This window comes from Fulmarus glacialis, unplaced genomic scaffold (assembly GCF_000690835.1).
Source record: "Fulmarus glacialis isolate BGI_N327 unplaced genomic scaffold, ASM69083v1 scaffold34907, whole genome shotgun sequence".
Classification (NCBI taxonomy): Eukaryota; Metazoa; Chordata; class Aves; order Procellariiformes; family Procellariidae; genus Fulmarus; species Fulmarus glacialis.
Window position 1 is genome coordinate 6154 of NW_009222112.1, and position 24238 is coordinate 30391.

Sequence of the window (24238 nt, forward strand, 5' to 3'; positions counted from 1 at the left end):
GTCTTCAGATTATACTTGAACAAAGTGTGTTAAGGCCACTGTGTGTTTATAATGGACTATGCATTGAGGGAAGGATGGAGAACCTGTCTTGACCTTAACCATGCATTCCTTGCCTACCTAGGAAGAAGGTTAGGATCATAGGAAAAGGTCTGCCATAGTGGTTTTGCATATTTTGCAGAAAAGACCCCAAACCAACACAGCATCTTCTAAAGTGGCAGTCTGGAAATTAAATAATGCAAATAAAGTCTGTTGAAGCAATTTTAACTGTGCAAACAAAACCCTCAATGTAAGTAGTAATATGTACAATCAAATGGTGAATGTCCATTGTGTTTGTAGGTCTAACTCCATCAGTATTCCATTAATGAAAACATTAACCTGTATCTGAACTTTGTGGATGAAAATAATTTTTCCCTAAGAGTAACTTTCATTTTCATTCCATTTTGTGAACCACTGTTTTGTCTCAAGGTCTTTGCATTTCCCATCTTTGATCTGTCGCTCTTCTTTTCGAATTCTTACAGCATGATATCGGGGGACACTGTCTTCGTACCTAGAACGCTGGAAGAACCCACACTGGGGCAGAGAAGAAAAAGAACAGTTTAGGTTTAAGTTGCTGCCAAAGTACTACAATTATAGAGGCAATAAATTCTTCCTTTGCACAGACATACAGGTAAGAAAACTGAAAACAAAAATATGTAGGCCAAAAATGTAGTGTGTGTAGCTATAAAAATGTGAGCCAGCAGGTCTATGTTAGTTGTTCCAGCAGCAGCTGAAGACAAATGGTATAGTCTGACAATCCGGTAATCTAATACCTTAAAAATATTCCCTCCACTAACTTTCTAGATTTGTTTTACAAGTCTTCTAAGGCTTCTTATAAAGCTAGTTATTCATATAGTGAGAGAATTTAATGCTACACAAAGAAGTAGATACAGTTCAGGAAAGCTTGCTTCTTCTGAATCAGAGGTAGGTGTGTACTTCGGTATCTTCCTGTACGGTGACATGATTTACCTTTAAAAACCTACAGAAAGATTTCCAGGACCTTCAAGAAAAGTTACACTAGGGCCTTGTTTTTCAAAGCGGCATCTCAACTATATCACCTGAACTAACTACATGTATGCAGTATGAGAACATGAGTCTTGCTTAGTTTGCCATAGGATCAAACATAGACATAACTTGGAAGTTTTGTAATGTGCCACAACACACGTCTCCCCAGATGAAATCTAGTACAGCTTATTTGTGCCCTGCAATTTTTTATTCAAAGCCACTGTAAAAACTGATTTTAACTATTGAGGAATGGAGTGAAATTAATTTTCAAAATAAAACAGAGTTATGGCCACAATGTGACAAAGATGATGACTGGTAGACACTCAACTTTACATGCCTATGGGTCACTGATGTCAAGATTAAGGTTAAGAGACATTGTGCCATCCAGCTGTCATTAGATACTGCTAGGAAAAAAAAAGATTGAAGTGGCAAGGTTTTGTTCATAGTATTTAGGGTGGTGGGTTTTTTTGTTTTGTTTGGTTTTTGGGTTTGGGTTGTTTTTTTTTTTTTAATAATATTAGAACTGACATGGAATGGAATTTAAAAAAAATTACATCCAGGCATAGACCAAATCTTTAGCCATCTCTTAGTTAAGATTTCATTAAACATTGTTTTGACATATTTTAGTTAAGAATTCCTCCCCACCCCCATATCCGAAGCATCACTTATTAATATAATGTACATGCATGTAATATCTTGAGTAAAGGTTGCTAGAAGCATAAATCATCATGCATCTAGTAGCTTCAGCAGAGGAAAGTGTGTTCCTAGCAAAGTATACCTTAGAATTGAAGGAAAACAGATGTTTCCACAGCAATTAAATTCTCATTATGAAACCCCCTTTCATTATAAGCAACATGTATCTTTTAGCATGCACTAAAGGTTAGTAAAGTAAGTTTATCTATTGTCCACATAGTCTTAGCCTTAAATCTTAACTCTGCAGTGTTGACTACCATCTCTCAAGCTTAAAAACTTACTTGTACTGTTAAAACATAAATTAAAAAAATAAACTAAAAATCATTGCAACAGATCAAGATGTTTTCTAAAGGAATAAACAAAGAACATTTTCGACCAAGGTAAACATCTATGTTTATTCACGTGCACCAAAAGCTGAAAATCTATCGACAGAATAAGCAAGCAAGTACGATAGTTTGAAATCCAGAAGTTAATAGAACATATGCAGTAAAAGCTTCATAGTTAGCCACCGCAGCCATAGCATGTGCCACAGCTAAAAATTAAAAAATATTATCAATTACCAATTACAGAAGTAGATCAATACTATGCATCAGAAGTAAGCCTCTCTTTATCAGATGGCTGAGCATGGATCTCAGCCTTGTGATATGTGGCATCGTAATGATCTTTCTTATTTCTCTTGAAGAAACCACACTACAAGGAAGCAAGGTATTTAGTCAATTTTTGTGGACTGGAAGAAGTCAAAACTATTAGAACTGACTTAAATTAACTCTGAACTATCTTCCCATTATCCCTTCACAAGCCTAAAAAAAAACCTAAAAAAAAAAAAAAATCACAAGAACTCAGCCATTTCTAGATCTGAGAACTTCTTGGACTAACTTGATCTGTAAAATAATAGAATAACCTGAGGAAAAGAGTAGTATTTTAGAGGCATTTTGATAAATTTGTAATGTATCTGGTTTTGTTGGGTGTTTGGTTTTTTGGGTTTGTTTTTTTTTTTTAAGAAAAACTGCCAAAGTATGTCCACAGCAACTAAAGCTGGCTGTGAAGAGCAGAAAGAAGTCTATACAGAAACCTGTTTGTGGACTAGTGCACAGGATAGACAAAAACATAGGGTTGAACAAAAATGAGTACTGCTTTGACCTGTACAACACAAGCATTTGTCTTAAACCAATCATGTAACTGTCTTCGAAGTACCATGTTTGTCCTTCATATGATGGCACAGTGTCATCAAAAGAAGCATTTTATGCTATGTGCGCGTGTGTGAAAATGTGTGTATTTTCATGTGCGGTAAAACACTAGTAGTTATAACCTAACAGCCCACTCAAAGTATTAGTTCATCAGGAAGATTTGCAGCAGGGGCTGGGCATTTACTAGAAAATAGGGAAGTCAGAACTATTCTGTGAGAAGTAACCTGCAGCAAATAGTAGTTCCTCAGCAAAGGCAATTGCTGCGGTTTCTCCAGAAGAAAGTGACAGATAAGCTATTCTTCTTCATCTCTTCTTTCTTAGTAACTTTCTGCTATCCCATAACAGCAAATACTAACTGCCTATGCCTGTAAAAACTAAGAATAAAAGGACTGCCCTGTTATACTCGGAACCACAATTAGTTGTAAAAATGCCAAAGGTAGTTAGAAAAATAGGTACTTGATTTTTTCTTTTGCAGATTGTTAACCTTTTGCTATACGCACTTATTTACTCCTTTAGGGTTTCTAAGATAAAAAGCCAGTACTACAGAAATTTACCAACACACTTGGCTATGGATTGTATCTGTACCTTTTGGTTATTTTCATCTACTATCAGTTTAATGGTATTTCTAATGTTATGAGAACAAAGACCTGCTAAAACATTTGTAGATAGTTCACATGAAGTTTTACACCTAACTGCAGAAGCCCCGATTAGCTGTATCCATCCATATCGAAGTAACTATGGTCTCTCAACATGTCAAGTTTCGGCCAGAGTTCAAAATACTTCCTTTTGAGGAATTGGAAACAGAAAAATTTCCTAACAAGTCTTCCCATGTAACCATTTTCATTCCAAATGTTGCAAAACTGAGAAACTTATAAAGGTAATGTATGGTTTGGGCAGTTTTGCTCTATTTTGAGTCCCAAATACAAACCAAAATACTTAATCATTTGCTTAATTAGTTTGCTGTCTTGTCAGTTGTAGACCAGGAAATGTAAAATAACCAGATCAATAAAAACTCACCTTCCACAGTAAGAATACCAACAGTGCAAGCATCAGTATTCCAGCAAAAATAGCCACCGAGATGATCCACCAAGGTACTCCTGTATAAAGTGCTACTGGTTTTGCAGGAAAGACAGTAACACGCACCTAAAGGAGAGAATACATATGAAGAAGGAAATAGCATTTCAAAAACATCCATGTTTAATATAAAGTTGCAAGTTATACAATCTTATCTCTTTTCTAACAAGATGTCTTCTCTCTCTCATCTACAAAATGTTTTTCAAGAAAAATTTCCTACTAGTATCATTTCAATATGGTATTGAATTTTTCCAACCCAATTAAAAGGTAAAAAACATCAATAATTCAGTTATCAATAACGCCGTTAAAAAGCTAAAGTTTTAGCTACTTTTGTTTTAAAATGGTTTGTTCGGGTTTTTTCAGTCTTTGAGGTAAGCTGGAAACATCACAACTGTAACATATGGTTAGCATTAAACGTTTAACCTACCTGAGCAACTTCATTTGTGAGTTTAACATTCTTGGCTGCAGCAGGAACACTGATTGAAGCCCTAACAAGAATGTCCAGGTAGTTCATTTTGGAGTACTCCTGTTTCAAAATAAAATATGGACATTACACACAGAACAGGGAAGAACTCTGACCTTCCAAAAATGACAGGTAAGAGGACTTACTTCTAAGAAAGTACTGTTCCAGAGTCTGGACCGCAGCACAATAGATGCCTTGCTGTCTAAACCCTTCAGGGGACATTTTATGTCCACACAGTGTGCATTCACATTGCAGTCCTGCAATTACAAATTTCTGCATGTAAATAAAAACATGTCCTCACAAATTGTTTAAACATCCACCCCCCCGAGCCCCCCACCCCCCGATTAAAAATTGGATTATATGCATCATATTTATATTCAAGAACCAAAATCTGTTTGTACTGACAGCAACAGGAAAATACAATGAAGATGCTATTACCTGTTGTATTTTAATGTAGGTAACTATGCATAAATTCTTTCGTATTTCTCTCTCATCAGTAGATAATCTAAGTGGTCAAATTTTAAAAGCATTGATACTTGGATTTAAGATAAAAACAAAGCAGAGAGATACCTTCTTTCGCCCTGCCAAACTCAGAAAAGCCCTGTTACAAGTGCAGGGGGAGGTATCTGACAAGACTATATAGTTAGTGCAATATGCTCACCAAGGTCTTGTATTTTCTTTCTGAGAATAAAGAAAATGTCTTGCTGTCTGTAATCTGCTTCTCTGCAACCTCACGTTTCCTTCTTGAGTTATGGGATTCCTTAAAAAAAAAAAAAAAAAAAGAGAGAGAGAGAGTAAGAATAGTTTTAGTAGTTTATCCAAAGTATCTCTTAATTCTGACCCCATACAAGTAGAGAAACAAGAGTTCACTGAGTGTTTTGTTCCAAGATTAGCACGAGTGACATCATTATATATCCCAACTTATCTACGTTTATTGCTAATAGTAGAGTCAGGACAATTACTAGAATTTGAGATTACCTAAAGAAAAGTCAAGTGACTACTTACTTTGTTAAGTCAAGGGGGTTTTAGATTTATAAAGCTTTCAATGCTATTTCCATTTTTGTTCTTTATAAAGGGTCTTAGTGTTACTATGTTAAAAGAATAAGATTGTGCTTTTTTTTTTAACTGTATACTAATTACACTCACTGAAAGTTTTATTAACTAATGTAGTGATCTGACAAGAATGCAGTTTTAATGGTGAAAATTAAAACTCCTCCCAAATGATCTTAAGATTATATGAAAAAGAATTAGGAAAATGAAGGCTCAGAGTTTAGGAAAAAAATCTTGCTAGATAGGCACAATGAAGGGCTATGAAACTCTTGCTTGAGAAATTCTTTTTATCGTATTTGTTGTAAATCAGTAAATTTAAGTGCAAGCCCTTTCTCTTTAAAAAATTACATGGAATTCCCCCAGGCTGGGGAGATGTTTACTGTTGTTTATTTTCTGTGCAAGAACTCAATCAGATATCAATAATGCTGATGAAATGTGTTAAAGCAAACAGCAATTTCATGCCGTAAGAGCATATATGACAAACAGTGCCGATTGCAAAAAGAGTCACCACGACATAGCATCTATCCTTCAGCATGTTATCCTCATTAGCTTAACCCTTGATACGTTGTTCATGTATTGTGCTTGTGAGCTGCTTAAGACAAAAAAAATCCTTCTGGACACAAGCTTTTATGCCGTACTATCACATGCTGCGGTGCTTTCATGTTGTACTAATTCATGAACAGAAGACAGAAACATACCGCAACATGCAAACTATTGATTTCGTTCTTGGGTTGACAGGAGACTTTTTCCAAGCCTTTGGAATCTATTTTCATCAAATAAAGCAGCCATTTGCCATTACTAATTTCTTTCGGCCATTGGATGTCCAGGGAAGCGGTACCAAATGTTTTCAGTGGTCTGCCCAAGTTAGTTACCTGTTAAAACAAACATTCTTTAAACTGTGAAATACTTTTTGAAGGGATTTTCTCCTCAATCAAAAGTGTTATTGACTTGGGCAAGTTTTAAGCATGCAACCAACAGGAAATTTAAAAGCAGCTGAAAGACAGTCGAAACAGAGTATAAAGACAAAGCATATACTGAAACTAGCACAGCTGGATAGCAAGTAAATACAGAGTTTAAACATACAAGTATTAAAATTCCTTAACAAGAACTTTAAATCGTTGATTTTTAGAAATCTATCTTCATGTGAAACAACAACAACTCCAATTTAGAGTTAACAAATCATTCAGTTAACATAACTGAGGGAAATTGCAAGTTTATGAGGAATTCTGACACAGAAAGATAACCAGCTCTTGCTCTCCTAAGTCTGGATGTTGTTTCCCAACTTATTTTTTGCTTTCTTGGTGTTACTGTTCATGACAACAAATCCGAAAACAGATATTCTAACTGCTTCTACTGTAATACATGCATGCAGGTACAGAAGGAAGTAAAGGATTGACAGAGGTGGACTTTAATCCTGACAAATTACTATGTACAAAGACAGCAGGACTTGCATTAATGATGTAGAAAAAGCAACGCTCTTGTTGATAAACCGAGATTTTACAGAACCAAAATTGTCTCTCTTAGCCTTCTCCTTGATTTATTAATGAGGCAGGAGACCAAAAGAGTGAAATAAACCCACACGTTCAACGTGGCTCCCACAGTGTCTTCTTGTGCCTGCTCAATCCTGCACGCAGTAAGTACACATACTCGCTGTCTGTGTGCATCAGCTAACATGGGGTGTGCCACAGTTAGGGTTCTGGGTGTAAGTTTTGTTCCCTACCTGCATAAGGTTTTATGCTGTACAACTGAATGTGCATGGACTACTCTGAAAAACAAGTGTACAGCCAGCCTCAGGCCACTTCCTCAAAATATGATCATAAAACGTCAAGGCCTAAAGAAGCTCTAGTCTGCAGTCAGACTGCATGTTCTGATCAGGGAGTCAGGATTTTGGGACAAGAAAAGCCAATTTTAAATCTAGCAGATTTTCCAAGTATTCATATGCATGAAGAGAGAAGCGTTAATTTGATTAAAAGCAGCTGTTGGCATTAATCTAAATTACTCACTCTGAATTCATACTCTATGAGGTTTCCAATATGATCTTCAGATTTCATAGCACTTTCACCAACGATGCTACCTCCAAAATATACCTGAGAAGGCTTAGCAACTCTGTTGAGGTGGGGGTGGGGAAGGAGAATAATCAGATTTTAATGAAGTCTGCAGCAGAACTGTCATCCCCAGCCCGCCCCCATTTGTTATGCTATCAACACTTACCCAGTGAGTGATAAAAGCAATTCAAGAACCACTTTAGCACTAGCTATAATTGGAGTCGAATTAACTTGAGTGCTTGTTCTACAATGAAAAGGAAACAATGCTGTTTATTTTACAAATTTAGCAGTTTTCGCTTTACTATTAAATTGCTTTTGTGAATCGAACAAATTAATTCAAAATGTTTACAACTGTGTATAAAAACACAGCACGTGTGCACATAAAGAAAACTTACGTTTCCAACTTCAGATTAATATCCAAGTCTGTTGTATCAACGTTAACTTTAGTGGTACTCAAGATCAGATAAAAGGTTACCTAGACAAGAAAGAACATACATGAAATATGTAAACATTTTATAAAATACATTAATATATGCAGTATTACAGAAATACACCATCAAGTTCTAGAGTTAAAAAAACAGATCCAAATCAAATCAACAGTTATGACACAAATATAAACTTTGGACGACTGCAGTCAGATACCAGATTTTATAACTTGAGTAAAATAGGTGCAACTTACGTTGGAATTTCTTTTGAAAGGATTTCCAAGTTCACACTCTGCTTGAGAACCATTTTGGTTAGCACCACATGTTAGCTGTTTTTCCTGATTAAACAGAATACATTTAAAAGTAAAAAAAAATGCTGGAAATATTTAAAAATTTGAGTATCTTTTCTCTTAAAAATACTTACAGGGTAACCCCTCATCTCCCTGAATGCAGAATACGTCAGACTGTCTGGAAAAGTTGCAATTAGTTTAGCTTCATATGCATCTTCACCATCTTTTTGTAGATTTTTTGCATCAGATGGATTGTTTGTCACTGTTATTTCCAGGGCAATGTCTTTCTGATCTTTCAGAACAAGCACTGGCATGCCATTTTCGCTACAGAAACAGAGTATACAGGGTTGCGTGCATTAGGAAAACAAATGTGCCTGAAAGTTTGCTTCTTACTATGGGTTTACCCAAATATAATTCCCTCTATTAGGGAAGAATTACTGTAAGACCATAAACACATGAATGGTTGTAGTTTTTTTTTCCCAGGCCAGTATTTCATCTCTGAAAGTGGCCAGCAGTTAACAGATAGAACAGACTGATACACCCCTTGAGTAGTCAAGAGTTAATAGTATTTCTGAACCAGCACTTGCATCTGTTTAATAGTGATGAATTTTCTCTGAATAAATCTACTGACGTACTTTCTTCTTGTAAAGTATACATGCTTTTGGCTTCCGAGTCAGATTGTGGCACTCAGCTGAAGGTGACTTGACTGTTGACAGTAAGTACACATACTTCCTTTTGTTTGTTTTACACCACCTTTCTAATTTCACTGGCCCTCCCACTGGCCCTCCAGGGAGGAGGGATGCAGCGGGGCATTAGGTACATGTTACGGTGAAATGATTTCTCTGTTCACTTCTCTGTGTCTTAGGCTACTAGACTATAGTATATCATGTTGTCATACTCACAATCAAATTTCATCTCAAAAATAGTTAACAGTAGCATACACACTGCAAGGTTTAGAATCTCATTTCTCCAGGGTTAGAAACCTTTTTTTCTAACTTTTAGCCCACACCTGCACAGCTGTGGCCCCTTTGTATCCATTTGACTCTATCACCTCTCCTCTTCTAAAGCTCATCCCCTCTCCCCCACCGTCCTCACCCTGTCACATCAGTACTACTACACAGGGCTGTTTGCGCCAGACTAACAGAACAAAGCTGCTCTATCTCCCAAAACCGTCTCCTAAAAGTTCTTTTAAGCACTTGTTAATAATCTGAATTTTAGCAATGCATTGATCAAGGCTTACATCGGTAAATAAGTAAACCTGTCTTCATTTCCTTCTCTAGTGCAAAACCGGTACTGAAGTTTCAGATTGCTGTGACATTCATTGTCTTCTCCACATCCTTCTTTTAAGAACTCCACCTAAATAAAACCAAAGCACTTTTACTGCATGCCACATGACACTGGCTTAAAACAAGTTTTCTGATGTGCACTGCATAAAGCATCCTACAGGGAACTCGGAGACACTTTCCTGGATAGAGTAAGATTTTAATCATCTGACTCTTACTTCTTGCCTGTCAAGAGAGTTTTTCTTTGTGAGACATAGCCCTTGATGCTGATAATTTAAAACTTCAACTGTAACTAAAAGGCAGAGTTGGATAATTCTAAGTGAGAGGTACACTTCCAATGAGGAAAAACGTCCTTAAGTCTGATTGTTCAATGAGCATTGAGGAAATGAGATCTTTTACCCGAGATATTCCCTCTCTTTTACATCACTGCGGCAGAGCTCTAATGTTACAGCATCCTAGCTGCGGAAGAATTAGACTGTACATTATTTTGTAATGTGGGACAAGTGTTCACAGCAGGAGACGATGGATTTCCATTTTTAATCAAAAGTACATTTCCTCCTAAACTTGTTGAGGAAAGAAGAAAAAACTAGCAGCTACACAAGCTTCACTTTCGTTGCAAAAGAAACACAGGATCTAGTTCATAACATATTGTAAGAAGTTCATAACAAAATATAAAATATAAGCCAGTAGTTCCAAATCCAGTGCCACCCCAGTTATTTCCTTTGGTCATAATTTAGCTTTCTACAGTCGTTAAAATTTAGTGATTTATCAAAGTGCAGATTTATGGGAAAATGTGATATCAAAGGCTTACTTTTGTGGTCTTTGTTTCAGATTCATTTGAATTTAGAATTGGTATAAGATCCGGAAGTGCTCTCTCTTTTCTTGTGGATGGTAAACTAGACTCCAGGCCAGCAATTTTAACACTGACTGATATTGGAATGGGGCGTAGCTTATCTTTAATTTTTTCCTGTTGAAATATTTTGAATGGCATAGTTAGTGTACAGTGCAGAGAAGAAAAAACAATGCAAAGACTAGCTTTTGATACACATTTTAGAACAAGCAGTAAAGCAAAATCTTTTCTGCTACATTTGGCAGTATTAAAACTATTCACTATACAGAAACCCAGCATTTTCTAAAAATGTGCAAGAACACAAGGAGCCTAGCCCTACTGTCTTTTTTTTTCCCTGGTTTCCCAATCTGGTGATTTCTCTCACCGTTAAGAATTCCTAGGAACAACACATGGTAACCCAGGCAAGTAAAATTCACACTACAACAGTAAAATAACACACTTGCTCCCTGCTGCACAAGTTCAAGCTCTTTAATTTGCTGTGGTCAAAAGCAACCTTGGAGGCTGGCTCACTGCTGCCCACAGATAGAGAATTTGTTCAGCTCCTGGAGCAATGCCACCTTTAAGGGCCAGCATAGCAGCCAAGTCAGAGAGCACATACCAAGCTTTCTTGACCTGCCCATTAATCCCCTCCGAAACCTGTGGGTTAAAATTCTTTTCCTAGCCAGTCACACCGTTAAATTCTGTAACAATTACTTCTGTTGGAAACAGCTCTCCATTTTTGGCATTTATCCCCTCTCTGTTGTTCTAAATTAGTTCTCCTGACCTCCAGAGCATGCTGCAGTGGCTACAACTTTTAATCATATGTCGTGGTTTAACCTGGCAGGCAGCCAAATCCCACGGAGCCGCTCACTCACTCCCCCCCCCACAGTGGGACGGGGAGAGAATCGGAAGGGTAAGAGCGAGAAAAACTCATGAGTTGAGATAAAGACAGCTTAATAAAACAGAAAAGGGAGAATAATAATGATAATGATAAAATATACAAAATAAGTGATGCACAATGCAATTGCTCACCACCCGCGCTGACCGATAACCAGGTAGCGATCGGTACTTCCTGGATCACGCCTACCATTCATATACTGAGCATGACGTCACATGGTATGGAATACCCCATTAGCCAGCTGGGCTGGCTGTCCTGATTATGTTCCCTCCCATCTTGTGTACCTAGCTCAGTCAGTAGGCATGGGAGCTGTCCTTGGACTAGGAGGGTACTTAGCAACAACTGAAAACATCAGTGTGTTATCAACATTCTCCTCATACTAAATCCAAAACACAGCACTAGCAAGAAATTTAACCCTATCCCAGCCGAAACCAGCACATCATACTTTGTAAGAAAGGCAACAGGAGGAAGCAGCGTGTGTGCAGGGAATAGTAAGGTACTACTTAACTATGGTTACAAAACTCTTCTAGTTTTGAAGCTTTATATTGCATGTGACTTTTAAGTTACATACAAAGGTACCATGAGGGTGGGGGGAAGCATGCTTTTGTTTTAAGTGGATCTAAATGAAATAAAAATACTCTGCCTTACCTGCAGTACAAGCTTGGTTGTCACACACTCTTTTGAGTTCTGCCCTCTTAGGGTTGTACTTGCAGTAAACTGATCAGAGAGGTGGTCTTTAAACCGTACCCTAGACGGCAGGCCTAACTGCCTCCTCTCGTTTTCTGCTTCAAATGTATAGTTGATTTCTATATGAAGAAATAAAGTAGGTCACTATAAAAAAGAACCCTTGCCTTATTAAAAAGAACTTTAATTTCTCCAGGTATGATCTTACAACATAATTCTAGAAGACTGTTTCAGCCAGTGCTGGGCTTCACAAGCTGTTTTCAGTTATTTACAAAACTTTCTCCATCTGTCAGTTTTGTCCCTCTCCAGTTGAGGGCCAGGTACCCTGTGCATGTATCTAAAGGAAACTTCTAAACCAAATTCTTTTATTCCAAAAGTACCCCATTACTTTACCAGCATGCAGAGCTGGCTGGAGGAGCTGTAATTGCTGCTGTTGAGCCAGCAGAGGGCCAAGATACAAAACTTGGTCAATACTCTGACTCGGCTGTCCTTGATGTCCCAAATAGCACCTAAGCAGATAGCAGGATTTTGAGGTCAAGGTACACTGTTAATTTTAACACGGAAAGCAAAAGTGTGGCTAGAGTTTTCTATTTGTATGCTGAGGCATGTTTTGATAGATCTGAGCTCTGTGCATCTTTTAATCATCTGTGTATTCACTGAGCTAATTGCCACTAACGTTGCAAGGCTGGGAACAGCACCCAGCGTGCCAAGCCTCAGGAGCATGAAGACAGGCACACGTGAGCTGCCTCTGAGAGCTGGAAGCGCTTGACCTGTTGAAGGACCAGGACCTTATTCAAGCACATCCTATGGATTTTACAAGTAACTGAGAAACTCAAGACAACACAGGAAGAGAAGGAGGTTTGGGCTTAAAATTATTCTCATTTCCTCTGAAAATTCTGCAGTTTTCTGAGGTATAGTAACAGCAGCATTGTAACGAGGAAAACAGGAGACATGAGAAATTAATGCTTTACATTTTTAAATGTATTTATGGCACAGCGTTCCAGGCTCCTGTTAATACAAAGATTTTTTAATTTCAGTTACTGATTTCCATAAAACCATGTTCATCAGACTTTTTGATAGGGTAAGACTCCAATAAGAAATAATGCTTACTAATGATATGTAAAATGGGCTTTTAAAACTATTTTCTAAAGCAGCAGTAACCTAGAGAGGCAAAATGGTTTTGGTCTGTATGGCAGCCATTTGCTCACTGGCAGTTACATTACCTAGAAAGCTTCAGTTCAGTCTGTCATCCACAGAACTTCCTAACACACCAGCTTGACTCTAAATACATGTTACTCTGAATACAGATAGTACAACAGCTGATTGACCTTAATATTGAGTCACATTTTAAATTTGACAGTCACAGTCTGAGATGAGTCACTATAATTTGAGTACTATTCTTCCACGATATGCTTTAAAGAAAAAACAAAAAACCAAACCACTTGACAAACAGATAAAAAATATTTATCTTCAAAACTTACTTATTCTTGGATTTAAGTCACTGGGGTTTGCAGTATATTGAAAACATGCTTTCACATCCATCCTGTAAAAAGTGCCAAGAACTTAATATTAACTTCAATAAGGCATGGTCCAACAGACTGAAAAGTTTTAACCATTGACTGATATTATCAGTCTTATGACTGTGGTTTTCATGCTTGAACAGTAATTTGCTGCTTACTAAACTGAATTACAAAGCAAGAAAACATGGTTAATAAGCAATTAGAAAAAATATTTTCTGGTATTTGCTTTTACATCTCTACTCAGGAGAAAGCTGTTCAAGTTAAGATACTTGTTAAAAGTCTTAAGTGGCAAACTGACATTCATTTTCAAAAATGGATATTATGAACAGAACATATTCCACACCTTGTCTTTAGCACAGTAGTCATAGCAGATTCAGGAAGTCAAAGTGATCACATGTAGATACATTTGCTTAACCTGCATGACTGTCATATCCCTTCACTTTAACATCATCACTGACTGAACGGATTTTGACAACAGAAAACTCAATACACCAAGGCTTCTGATATAATAATTTTTTTTAAATTACCATATTTCAGTAGGGTCCTCAGGGTTCTTTTTCTTTAGATCAATTCTGTCAGGCTGTACTGTAATGCTTCTTCTAATGCTTATCACAGGCCGAGATCTTCATTTGGGGGAAAAATGGGGAATGAAAAGAAGGGGTAAAAAAAGAAGGAAAAGTTTCTGTTAAGATTAATGAAATAGTTCACGTGAATCCCAGATCCCCTCCATGCCTGCACTGATTTGCAACAAAGACACCCCGAGAAACAGAGAGTTTGGCTTTGATAATGGTTAGAAACAAAAGAAAACTACTTAAAGCTAAGCAAAGCAAGTCACAAAAAACAACTATAGTTGTATTAAATGTCTGACAGGGGAGCAGGGTAATGTGATGTTGTGGTTGTCATTTTATACACATATAAAAACCAGAAAATTCAAAGGGATGGTTCTCTCCCCAATGGTAATTCAGCCCCTGTGAACAACGGTAGGTACTAAAGTTCATTCAGATTAATGTTCACAACAGCTTTAATGTGGAGCCTGGGTGGCTGTGGGAAACAATGTTTTCATTTCCTGACTCCTCTGCATGTAGGCTGTAACCATAATTCAGCCTGACAACTTTTCCTTTCTCTTTCTTTTTGGAAGGGAAAAGAAAAGACAGTTCACATGAACAAATGAATGAGCTGATCCCACTCTCATTGAAGCATCTGAGGGTTGTTTAAAATGGCTAGTAAGCCACTGCCTCCTTTTCTAGCAAATTTCTTTTAACTGGGCCACCCCTTTCACTGTTCATCACCATAAAGGTTTTCGTTCTCACCTTTGTAAAAGTTTTTGTACTGCCCTTATCAGCAAATGGTTAAAGCTCCTTTTGAGTAAGCAGAACACTTAATAATCTAACCAACTTCCATTCCACCTACTCTGTTCTCTTCCACAAGCAATATGAGTTGCTTTTGTTGGGTGCTGTTTCAGTGTATTTAAGAACATTACAATTATGTACACAGATACTGTACACCTTAGAGATGGGATCATCAAAAAATTGTAGGAAAGATCGTTCGGCCTGAAAGGTAGAATTGTTTTTATCTCCAAAACTGAGATAACCAGTTTTGGACTTTCTGCTCCTCCTTCTCCTCCTTTGGGACCTGACAGCAACCACTGAAGACCTGAACTTGATGCAGCATTCACAGCTCTGATGAGGAGACAGTCCTCTTCCTGTTCATTACTAATGGTTCAACTTAACAGTACATTAAACTGGAAAAAAAGCAGAGGTCTGTAAAAGACCATGACCTCATCCCTAATTAAGGCATCTGCTGCAGAAATCCAAAAGGATCCTATCTGCAGGGCTTCCTCACAGCTGTTTCATGGACCCCACTGCAACCTCAGCAAGGCCATATGCCTCACTGCTTTTGGATCCTCAGCTACCAAAGAGGGGTTTGGTTTTGTTTTGTTCTGTCTTCATAAAGCAGGATTAGATTTATAGAACAGCAGCAAACAAAAGCTCTAGCAAATGTATCACTTAACTTCTCCTTTCTTAAGGCAAAAGAATTACTCATCACCCTTAAGTCCATCAAAGGACATGGGCATCCAAGTAAGTTACCACAGGGCAAAGCTAGGGTACAGATACGCTACACACATCAGCACTCCACAGTAACTGTCCACGTTCACCCTCTTACCCTGTATTGATAGTAAGGCAGCTTCTCAATGAGAAGAGGAAGATAAAGTAACAAACCAATTTATGGATTTCTTTCCCCCCCCCCACAATTTCCAACTTCTGGAAGGAAAAATACACTCCAAAGGCCAAACAGCTTTTTGTTACTTCTAAGCAGTTTGTTTTTAAAAAGCTAAAACCAAAACCTTGGTGTAATTAGTTACAGTTCTGTATATGATACCTGAACACAGATACAGAATCTGAAAGGGAACCAACAGCAATATCAGGGTAGGAATTTTTATCCAGGTCCATGTTTCCAGCAACAGAGTAACCAAAGAAATTGGTGCCTGTTTTTTCACCATCAAGAATCTAAAGAGCAAACAGATTGAGGCAATTCAGACATTTAAAAGCTGTAAAAGTGAAATAAATAGCAAGTGAACATCATTGCCTTATGGCCAGGAAAAAAAAGAGAAGAGAGAAGGAAATAGGATCTCTATGTTCAGGTAAATGACACTGAAGTGCCAAGATTATTTGCTTTTCTTCCAAGAAGTTACTTTGCAATAGCGGTGAGTACCAGAAATTACTGTTTTGCATAGAAATGTTGCCCATCTTATCTTTATTTGTAGTATTTATGCAGTATAGGCACTTGAAACTGGAAAAGTATTCTAGAAAGTATTCTAACAGTATTCTAGGAAGTGTAATCTCCCATTCTCACCTTGCAGATTGAACACAGCGGTCCTCAAGAAAAAAAAAGAAAAAGGCATAAACATTTTTTTACTAAAAATGAAAGTGAAGTAGTAGTAGCAGAAGAAAAAATGAGTAAACTAATTGTTTTCAAATCCCCAAATTTCTTTCAAAAAAACAAAACTTAGGCATCTATATACATATTACTGGTACCAAAGGACTGCCCCAGAAAGAAAAACGTGTGTTAAAATCAAGAATTCTAATCTTTCTGGTCAGCAGTGCAATCTTGGAAGGGTCCTGTGGCTTTTCTGCATACCCACCACCCCACTAATAGTAATGGAAAGGAGAAGATGGATAGCCCTGTCATTCCTTTAATTTTGTGCAAGGCTAATTATATATAGTAAAGGTTATTCCATTACCTGTGCTGGTTTTGTATTTATTCCATTCTTGGATCCATGATAAATGTATACTTTGCCAAAACCATCATATGGAGCCCCTACTGCAATATCTGTTGAAAATAAGTTGCAACATCTAAAATAATTCATATTCTTTCTGCAGCTTGCAATCATGATAAGGGTAAGATGTTCCAACTCTGGCATTAGCAAAAAAGTCACATACATTTTTATTATAATCATTTTTCACTCACCTGGATATCCGTCCTGATTAATGTCCCCCACATTTTCAACTGCAAGACCAAACATGGAGTCAGTGGTTCCATTTAAGCGAATAGCTTTTACTCCTTCCCATTTGCCTTGCTGGTTAATGTAGATGTACACAGCACCGCCGATATCTCCACTTCTGTCAAAATATTGCGGGGCTCCAACAACGATGTCTTGCCATCTTAGAATTAAAGAAAAAGAAGCAGTGCGTTTACAGAAGAACTGTGAAAAAGCACTGATCAGACTGTGGTCTCAAGGTCAGCTAGCCAAAGAGCTGCTGAACAAAGACTAAAAAGTACATTAAACTGGTTGAGCAACAACAGCTCCTCTGATACTCCAAGCTGATTATGTTTCCTTTGTGACATACAAGGATCTTCTAGGGCCTGCTTTGGGTATAGAATCATAGAATCATTTAGGTTGGAAAGGACCTTTAAGATCATCAAGTCCAACCATTAACCTAACACTGCCACGTCGACCACTAAACCATGTTCCTAAGCGCCACATCTACACGTCTTTTAAACACCTCCAAGGATGGTGACTCCACCACTTCCCTACGAGATTTGTTTCTTTTTTGTTTACACTAATTGTTTAAATTTAAATAAACTCTTTTCTATAATTAGAAATGTAGACTGTGTCCTGACTGGTTCTCTGAGATGGTCGCCATTTCCTCCAGTAAAACACGGAAGATGGGATTTGGCATTCCTTGTACTGCTAATATGAAAAACCAAAGCAGAAATAAACCAGATTGCCATCCTTCATTGTACAGGCAGCAGGAAACCATACCCATCATTGTTGAGATCCACAACAGCAACATCATAGCCAAAAGAGGAGGCCAGCCCTTCTCCTTCAAACATGTGCTCAAGCGAAAGCGCTCTCTGATTTTTCTCCTTTTTCAGTAACACAACTGCTCCGCTGTGGTTGGCTCTTGGGGCACCAGACACAAAAGTCATCTCATCTTGGGAGACAATTCCTTTACCAGAGTCTAAAGAGAAACCTTTAACAGAGAAAGAAATAAAATATAAACAACCAAACTAACGGTTTGTATTGTTAATAGGAAAAACAAATTCCCCTACTATATTAAAGTGGTATATTGAATGGAAGTTTTGTCTAAAACAGAGTATTATATACTGGGAATTCTGCATTTCTATTTGGACTGGTGAATGCATGTTTACAAGTTTACACTCTTCCGTACATCACATTTAAGTATTTCCCCCACAAAACGTCTTATTTATTGCTCACTCAGATCTACTTTTCACAGACACCAAATACAAGATCATTTTTAAACATACCAGCTTAGAAATGACTACACCTTACCACTTGAATATAGCTCGAGTATTTCACCTCTGGTAAAATCATTATAAAACTTCCCAAGTACAAGTCAGTATCACTCTATTGCAAACATGCAAAATGTACTGCACAAGCACAGTATTGTACATGAATGATGTATACAGTATTTGAGAATCACCTTACACAGTAATGGTGAAATTGGCAATTTTGATTTAATGCAGCCCTAAAGGACATGTTCAAATGAATTTAGTCTTACGTATTCTTTATAAAAGTCAATGCATTTTTAAAAGTCATGAAAAACTGAGTTAACAGAATACACTGCATATACCAACATATCCTATAAAGACCAAAGTAGAAAATCACGCACATTGCAAGGAAGAAAGATACTAGCCAGCAGATAGAAATCTCCCTTCTGAAACACTTCACCATCACTACGAAAATTCTCAATTACAGCAATTCACAATGAGACAGTTTCAGGAAAATTCAGGGAGTCCCATCGGGGGAGGGATGAGAGGGTTTGGAGAAATGCATGACAAATCAGTTATTTTGCAAGCTACTCTTCATCTGAATCCCTATTTTTACATGCTTTTACTTGCAATGTATTTGAGATGAGGGGGGATGGAGGGCAGAGGATCATGTCAAAGGTCTGGAGATCATGTCTGACCAGATGCTGCCATCTCAAGTGGTCACAAACCTAAGTAGCTATTCATCATTACATCCACCGATTTGTCCACCTGTATGCCAGGAGGCAATGTTTTGTATACAAACTGATCTGGATGAGTATCAGATACAGCTGTCAAAAATAGAAGACCTGTAAACACGAGTGAAAGATTGAAGAGAAAAAAAATAGTAGTTAAGCAAAGCAGCCATAACCGTGTTTGTTTACTGTCTAAACAGAGGGAACAGCAATGCCAGGGAACAGCAGGCTTGCCTGGAAGTGGGTTTGATTGTGACAAATCAAAGGCAGCATTTACATTTAGGAGGTAATGCAAAAAGTCAGTATTACTCTGTTCACAGCAGAAGACACCTCCACAGCATTCCTCACCTTATCAATTCTTATTTCACCAGAAGAGGCGATCAGCTCGTCTTTCTAATGTAAGCTCTTATGATTTTTTTTTTTTAATACCCAGTAATTACTGCTGATATTTAACAGAAGCTTATGTTCTATTTCTTCTACCAGATACGTAACTCTAAGTTGGCTCTTTTCTTGACTTGCTTTTACTTTTTAGATTAGCAATGCCCTTCCCATCTGTTCAGCTTTCCACGACTCACACAGAAATTCCAGTTTCAAGTTACCAAAACTGTATTTGTTGCATATGCCAAAAGCAGTGGATCAATACACCACAGAAATCTGCACTAGAACAGAAAGGTTCTTTACACTTTACACTTGAGGCCTTTCCAAAAGTGCAGCATAGCCTTTCCTCTGCACCAACATATCTCACTGGTGTACAGTAACATCCACTGGCCTAAGGACATATTTCTGCTTTCGTGCGAGCACAAAGTGCAGGAGTCTCACCTCCTGCAACACACACACACTTAAAATATAAACACTACTCATATTATGGTATTTTAAAGGTCAGTAAAAAGGCCACTGGAATTTTAAAAACTTGAAGAATAAAAAATTGCACTCACCTACCAGGAGAGAGAAACTGCAGTCTTAACAGTTACATCCAGAAACTCAAATTTTGATAAACCTTCTGATATCACACGGCAGAGACCTTGTGACTAAGGATTACAGATCCATACGCTGGATGGATCCATACACATACTTAACCATTAGAGCGATTATAATAATTCCCTGAGAATCTGTAGGTCCTCATCACTGCTCTTAAATCTCTCATTATGTTAGCAGCTCTTCTAGGTACCTCAGCAGAGTATCATCTTACACTTAAAACCGGCCCATAAATGTGGAGGGACATGTGAATTATCCAAAATGGTTAACATGTTACAGGATCCACAAATGAAGGATTTTCTGCTCCCATTTCGTATCGTTGCACCAGGCTGGGATCACAAATGTTTAAGAAGCCTAAAGAGATTCACCATATGTACTTAATCCTACCTAAGTAACTGTTAGCTGGAACAGGAACTAGATTCTTATCTTGGCGGCTCTCATCACCAACTTCGTAAGGCCCATCATCAAAGATACCCAGATCATAAAATGTCTGATTCTTTTGCTCTGCACGAACCACCCCTGAAGAAATGAAATGATAAAATAAAAGCAAATGAATGGTAAGGGAGAAAAATAACAGATAAATGGTTCCCAACTAACATTAATTACAATGAATGAGATAGTGACTGCTCCTTAAATAGGACAAACACAGAATAGTGCACTGGGTGAAAGTGTTTTCAAAAGGTAATGAATTTCTAAGTTCTATCTGTGTGCCAGAATCTCACACTGCTCTACGGAGAGGCCATGCAATGATCTGGAAAACATGGGATACTAAGAAAATTCTCAACAAAAACATGGGACCAGCTTGGTCAGGAACGACCCTCATCCCACAGTTCTTAACCTGATAAAGCCTGTCTTAAAAGGGAGGTAAGTACACAGGAATACAAAAAAAAAAAAAAAAAAAAAAAAAAAATTACTGTTCAGCTATGACAAGCTCCAGTGATATATTTAGAAAACATTATTTAAGGGGAAAAGAGCTATTGTTCAATAAAACGCGTGCTTCCCTTTTATCAACGGGCATATTTAACATTTTGGCAAGCACAAACATGTTTTTCCACGATACAAAAGAGTACTCTTATGACTGATATACTGTCATAGCACTTCTCTGCAATTAAAGTAAAACAGTGTCTGAACTCAATATGCTGTTTCAGCTTGGTCAAATTTTGTTGACAGATATGTGGAAGATTAAGTTTTCACTAAAGTACACCTTGTGCCAGAGCTTAACTCAAAGATTTTGCATGGTTCATAGAGCAGGCACAGGTGTACGAGGGGAAAAAATGTAATGGTTCGAGGATCAGATGTTCTAAAGAGGGAAGTATTTACAGCTGTTGGTGTAATGAAGTGTGACGGGAAAAATCACTTTAAGAAAGAGAGGCAGAGCTGGCCATTTAGATGCTTCTCAGTATAAACTAACAGAGAAAATCTATGGGTTTTTTCCCTTAAGCTTTGGAATACCTCCTAGATGATATAGAGTACGTGGCTCTTAGTCAGACAGATTATCCATGGAATTTTACATAGATATCCATGGATTTACGTATGAATACATGTAGTATTGCTCTGTTCAGTTATCTTCCTTCAATCTCCAGTGTTTAATTTGGGAAGTACTACTTTCCACAGACTTCACAAAGAATAAAGTGAAGAATACTGCAGGATAGACAAAGATCTCAGTGCAGCTATCTAACATTTGCTCAAATGCAGGAAAAAAGGTTGGTCAAATAACTTTAAAATAATTTAGTAATTTATTCCAGTATGGAAGTCTTAAAGCAAGCACTCAATCCCACCATAAGACTAAGACTAATAAGGGAAAAAATTGCTGTACATATGTGCAAAGTTCCATTATACATTCATAAGTACTCCTTCAAAGATATTTAAAGGGACTTCGGTAAATACTTTTGATACAGGAGCAGAGCATTTTGTGAAAACAGGGTAAAATCATTAGATCCTTATTATCCCCTCCCCCCTCCAAAAAAAAAAAAAAAAAAATTAAAACTTAGGATGCAACCCTTGTGAGCAATCTCAGAGGAAATGGGAAGGGTAGGCAGGAAGGAAGCCAGGTCGTACCTTTCCAATTGTAAGTGCCTGGGGCACCAAACACAATATAATGGTAGTCTCTAGTAAAAGTAGCAGCAACACCTTGCTGACAGGAACCAAACTTCTCATGGCCTCTTAAACGACCATCACAAAAACTCCATACTCCATTATCCATATCATCCTTAATAGTGAGATCCTGGCTCAGCACATAGCACCTTCCAATGATATCCCGGGTTTCCTGCACTGTGTTTACATACTGCCTTTTCTCATAGCGATGTGCACATGTCTGCAAGATAGAAGAAATAGTAAGTGATGCTTTCTGCATGTTTGTATGCAAGTCATCAAAGAAGGCTGGTCTCCTTTAGCAAGTCTTCATGCTAGCAATCCTGTAAGTAGGTCACCTTGTAGACACATCCGTGTTGCAATGCAGAGAGAGTCCACTGTTCCCTATGGGCAACGTATGGGAAAAGTTGGGCATCTATGGATACAAGTCAGAGCAACCAGCTTCATGGTCAAGGAAGGCCACATGGTTTAATCTCTCTTCTCTGTGGGATTTAGGGTTTTTAGCCCTAAAGCCTTCCTTGATACATAATCCCCATCTTTCAAGAAGCGAGAAGAGAACCACACTCTCTCTCATAAAGAAAGAAGTGGCTGTATTTCCCCACAGCTGTCAGTTAAATGACTTACACGCTTGTGCAGGACATGAGAAGCTGGTTCAACTACCATCTACCTGAGAGTATTCAGAGCTCACCCCTTCCAGAAAAGTGCCAGAAAGCAGAGGCTGAAAGCTTTTCCAGTGAAGGGGAGGGGAGGGAAGTTGTTCCTACTTCCTACATTGGATGTTCCACTTATGGTAGAACTGTCACCAGGGCAGAGCAGCAGCACCGAGCACAACCTATTCCTTAACCTTTTAGACTGTTCACCTGGGAACAGAATTCTAATCAAATATTTAACACAAAGAATGAATAGACACTGGGTTAAGTGGTGTAACCACCAAACCATTATAAAAAGAGGTGGAACAATCAAACTCCTTTGCCAGCAGTGCTTTTGCAGAACCAGATGTAGCAGTTGTGTGAGGAGCACAAGCAAGCCAGGTTTCTCAGCTGACATACCTTTTCTATGGTTCCTATCGAGGCTTAAATATTAAGCAAACACCCAGCTGTTCCACACTTGGAGCACTGCAGTACTGCCCTGCTGCACAGTGACCTTCAGGCTGCCCATACCTCATCTAATAAAGTGTATTTCCCACTTATCACTTACAAAGAAAAGTTCCTTCTCAGAAAAGACAAGACAGCATTAGTTGATGATTAATTATTCAATGAGCAGGACTCTTTCCGTCTGCTCTTCCCCGCTTTGGGTTCTGAGGCAGACTGCAGCAAGTGATTACTGCCTCTACATCCTTAAATAAGTCCCGATTCACACCCTGAAGTCGCCTGCCTCCAGTTTCGGAAGCAGTAATATTAACCTGCAAGAATATAATTAGATGGGGAAGCTTCACTGCACACCCATTTTATGAGGTAGCTGGTATCCTGCACCACCATGAGAGGTTTATTTAACTGAGAAAAGAGCTAAAAAAGTAACATTCTCTGGTAACTCCTGAAAGCTTTTTCTCTCTGTATTGTATAAAATAAAGAATACCTTTGTATTGTATAAAATAAAGAATAGCTAGTAGTCTTACTGCAGTGCAATGGCCACATTAATTCATAGGAGCAACTCAGCCAAAGTCCCTGATGAAAATTAAAGTGAGGCTGATCATCTTGGAAAACAGGTTGCTGATAGCCTGCTACTTTTACAACCTTATCACACTATTTTTCCCTTGTTCTGTAACCAGTGATACTTAAAAGAAACAATGTGTATATCACAAAAAATAAGTGGACACCCTGAAAATGAACTGTACATCCTAGATTGTTACAACAGTTATCAAGAAAGGCTAACTTTAGTTAGAAAAATAATTTAAAACTTTACAAACTCAAGTGTCTTACTTTGCTAGGGAGACATTTAAGTCCATCCTTACAAGAAATGACAGGAGTAAACATAGGAAAGTCACCCTTCAGAAAGCTGCATAGAAACGCAGACCATTCAGAACATTTACCGTAGACCCAAAATGTTTTCTTAAGTTAGTCCTTTAGACTTACCACCACATTTCCTCCTGGCCCCTGACTTTGGACAGTTACACCCATCCATTGGTCTTCTTTACTCTCCATCTTCGGGTCAGCTGCAGAGTATCATAACACAGCTTCAAATATTAACAGTTAACTACCTTTTTTTTTTCTTTTTTTTTCTTTTTC

At 37.9% G+C, this 24238-nt stretch overlaps 1 protein-coding gene across 1 annotated transcript; it reads right to left on the minus strand.

Annotated features, from left to right (window-relative positions):
- Nucleotides 1-220: 220 nt before the first annotated feature.
- Nucleotides 221-24163, minus strand: ITGA6 (integrin, alpha 6). Its single transcript, XM_009581341.1, has 24 exons — nt 24086-24163; nt 21981-22236; nt 20310-20441; nt 17747-17957; nt 16951-17144; nt 16724-16812; nt 15862-15989; nt 14010-14105; nt 13444-13505; nt 11927-12084; nt 10363-10518; nt 9509-9624; nt 8403-8592; nt 8233-8316; nt 7949-8028; nt 7720-7797; nt 7512-7614; nt 6207-6380; nt 5120-5218; nt 4605-4715; nt 4423-4521; nt 3939-4064; nt 2295-2424; nt 221-570 (listed from the first exon to the last, which is right to left on the minus strand). The coding sequence occupies exons 1-23, from the start codon at nt 24152-24154 to the stop codon at nt 2317-2319; spliced, it is 2919 nt and encodes a 972-aa protein (XP_009579636.1). The 5' UTR covers nt 24155-24163; the 3' UTR covers nt 221-570; nt 2295-2316.
- Nucleotides 24164-24238: the final 75 nt, after the last annotated feature.

Coding starts and splice junctions, on each gene's coding strand:
- ITGA6 (XM_009581341.1), bottom strand. CDS start 24,154: ATGGAGAGTAAAGAAGACCAATGGATGGGTGTAACTGTCCAAAGTCAG. Junction 20,442..21,980: donor AGGCACTTACAATTGGAAAG/GTACGACCTGGC, acceptor TCATTTCTTCAG/GGGTGGTTCGTGCAGAGCAA. Junction 6,381..7,511: donor TCATAGAGTATGAATTCAGA/GTGAGTAATTTA, acceptor TTGTTTTAACAG/GTAACTAACTTGGGCAGACC.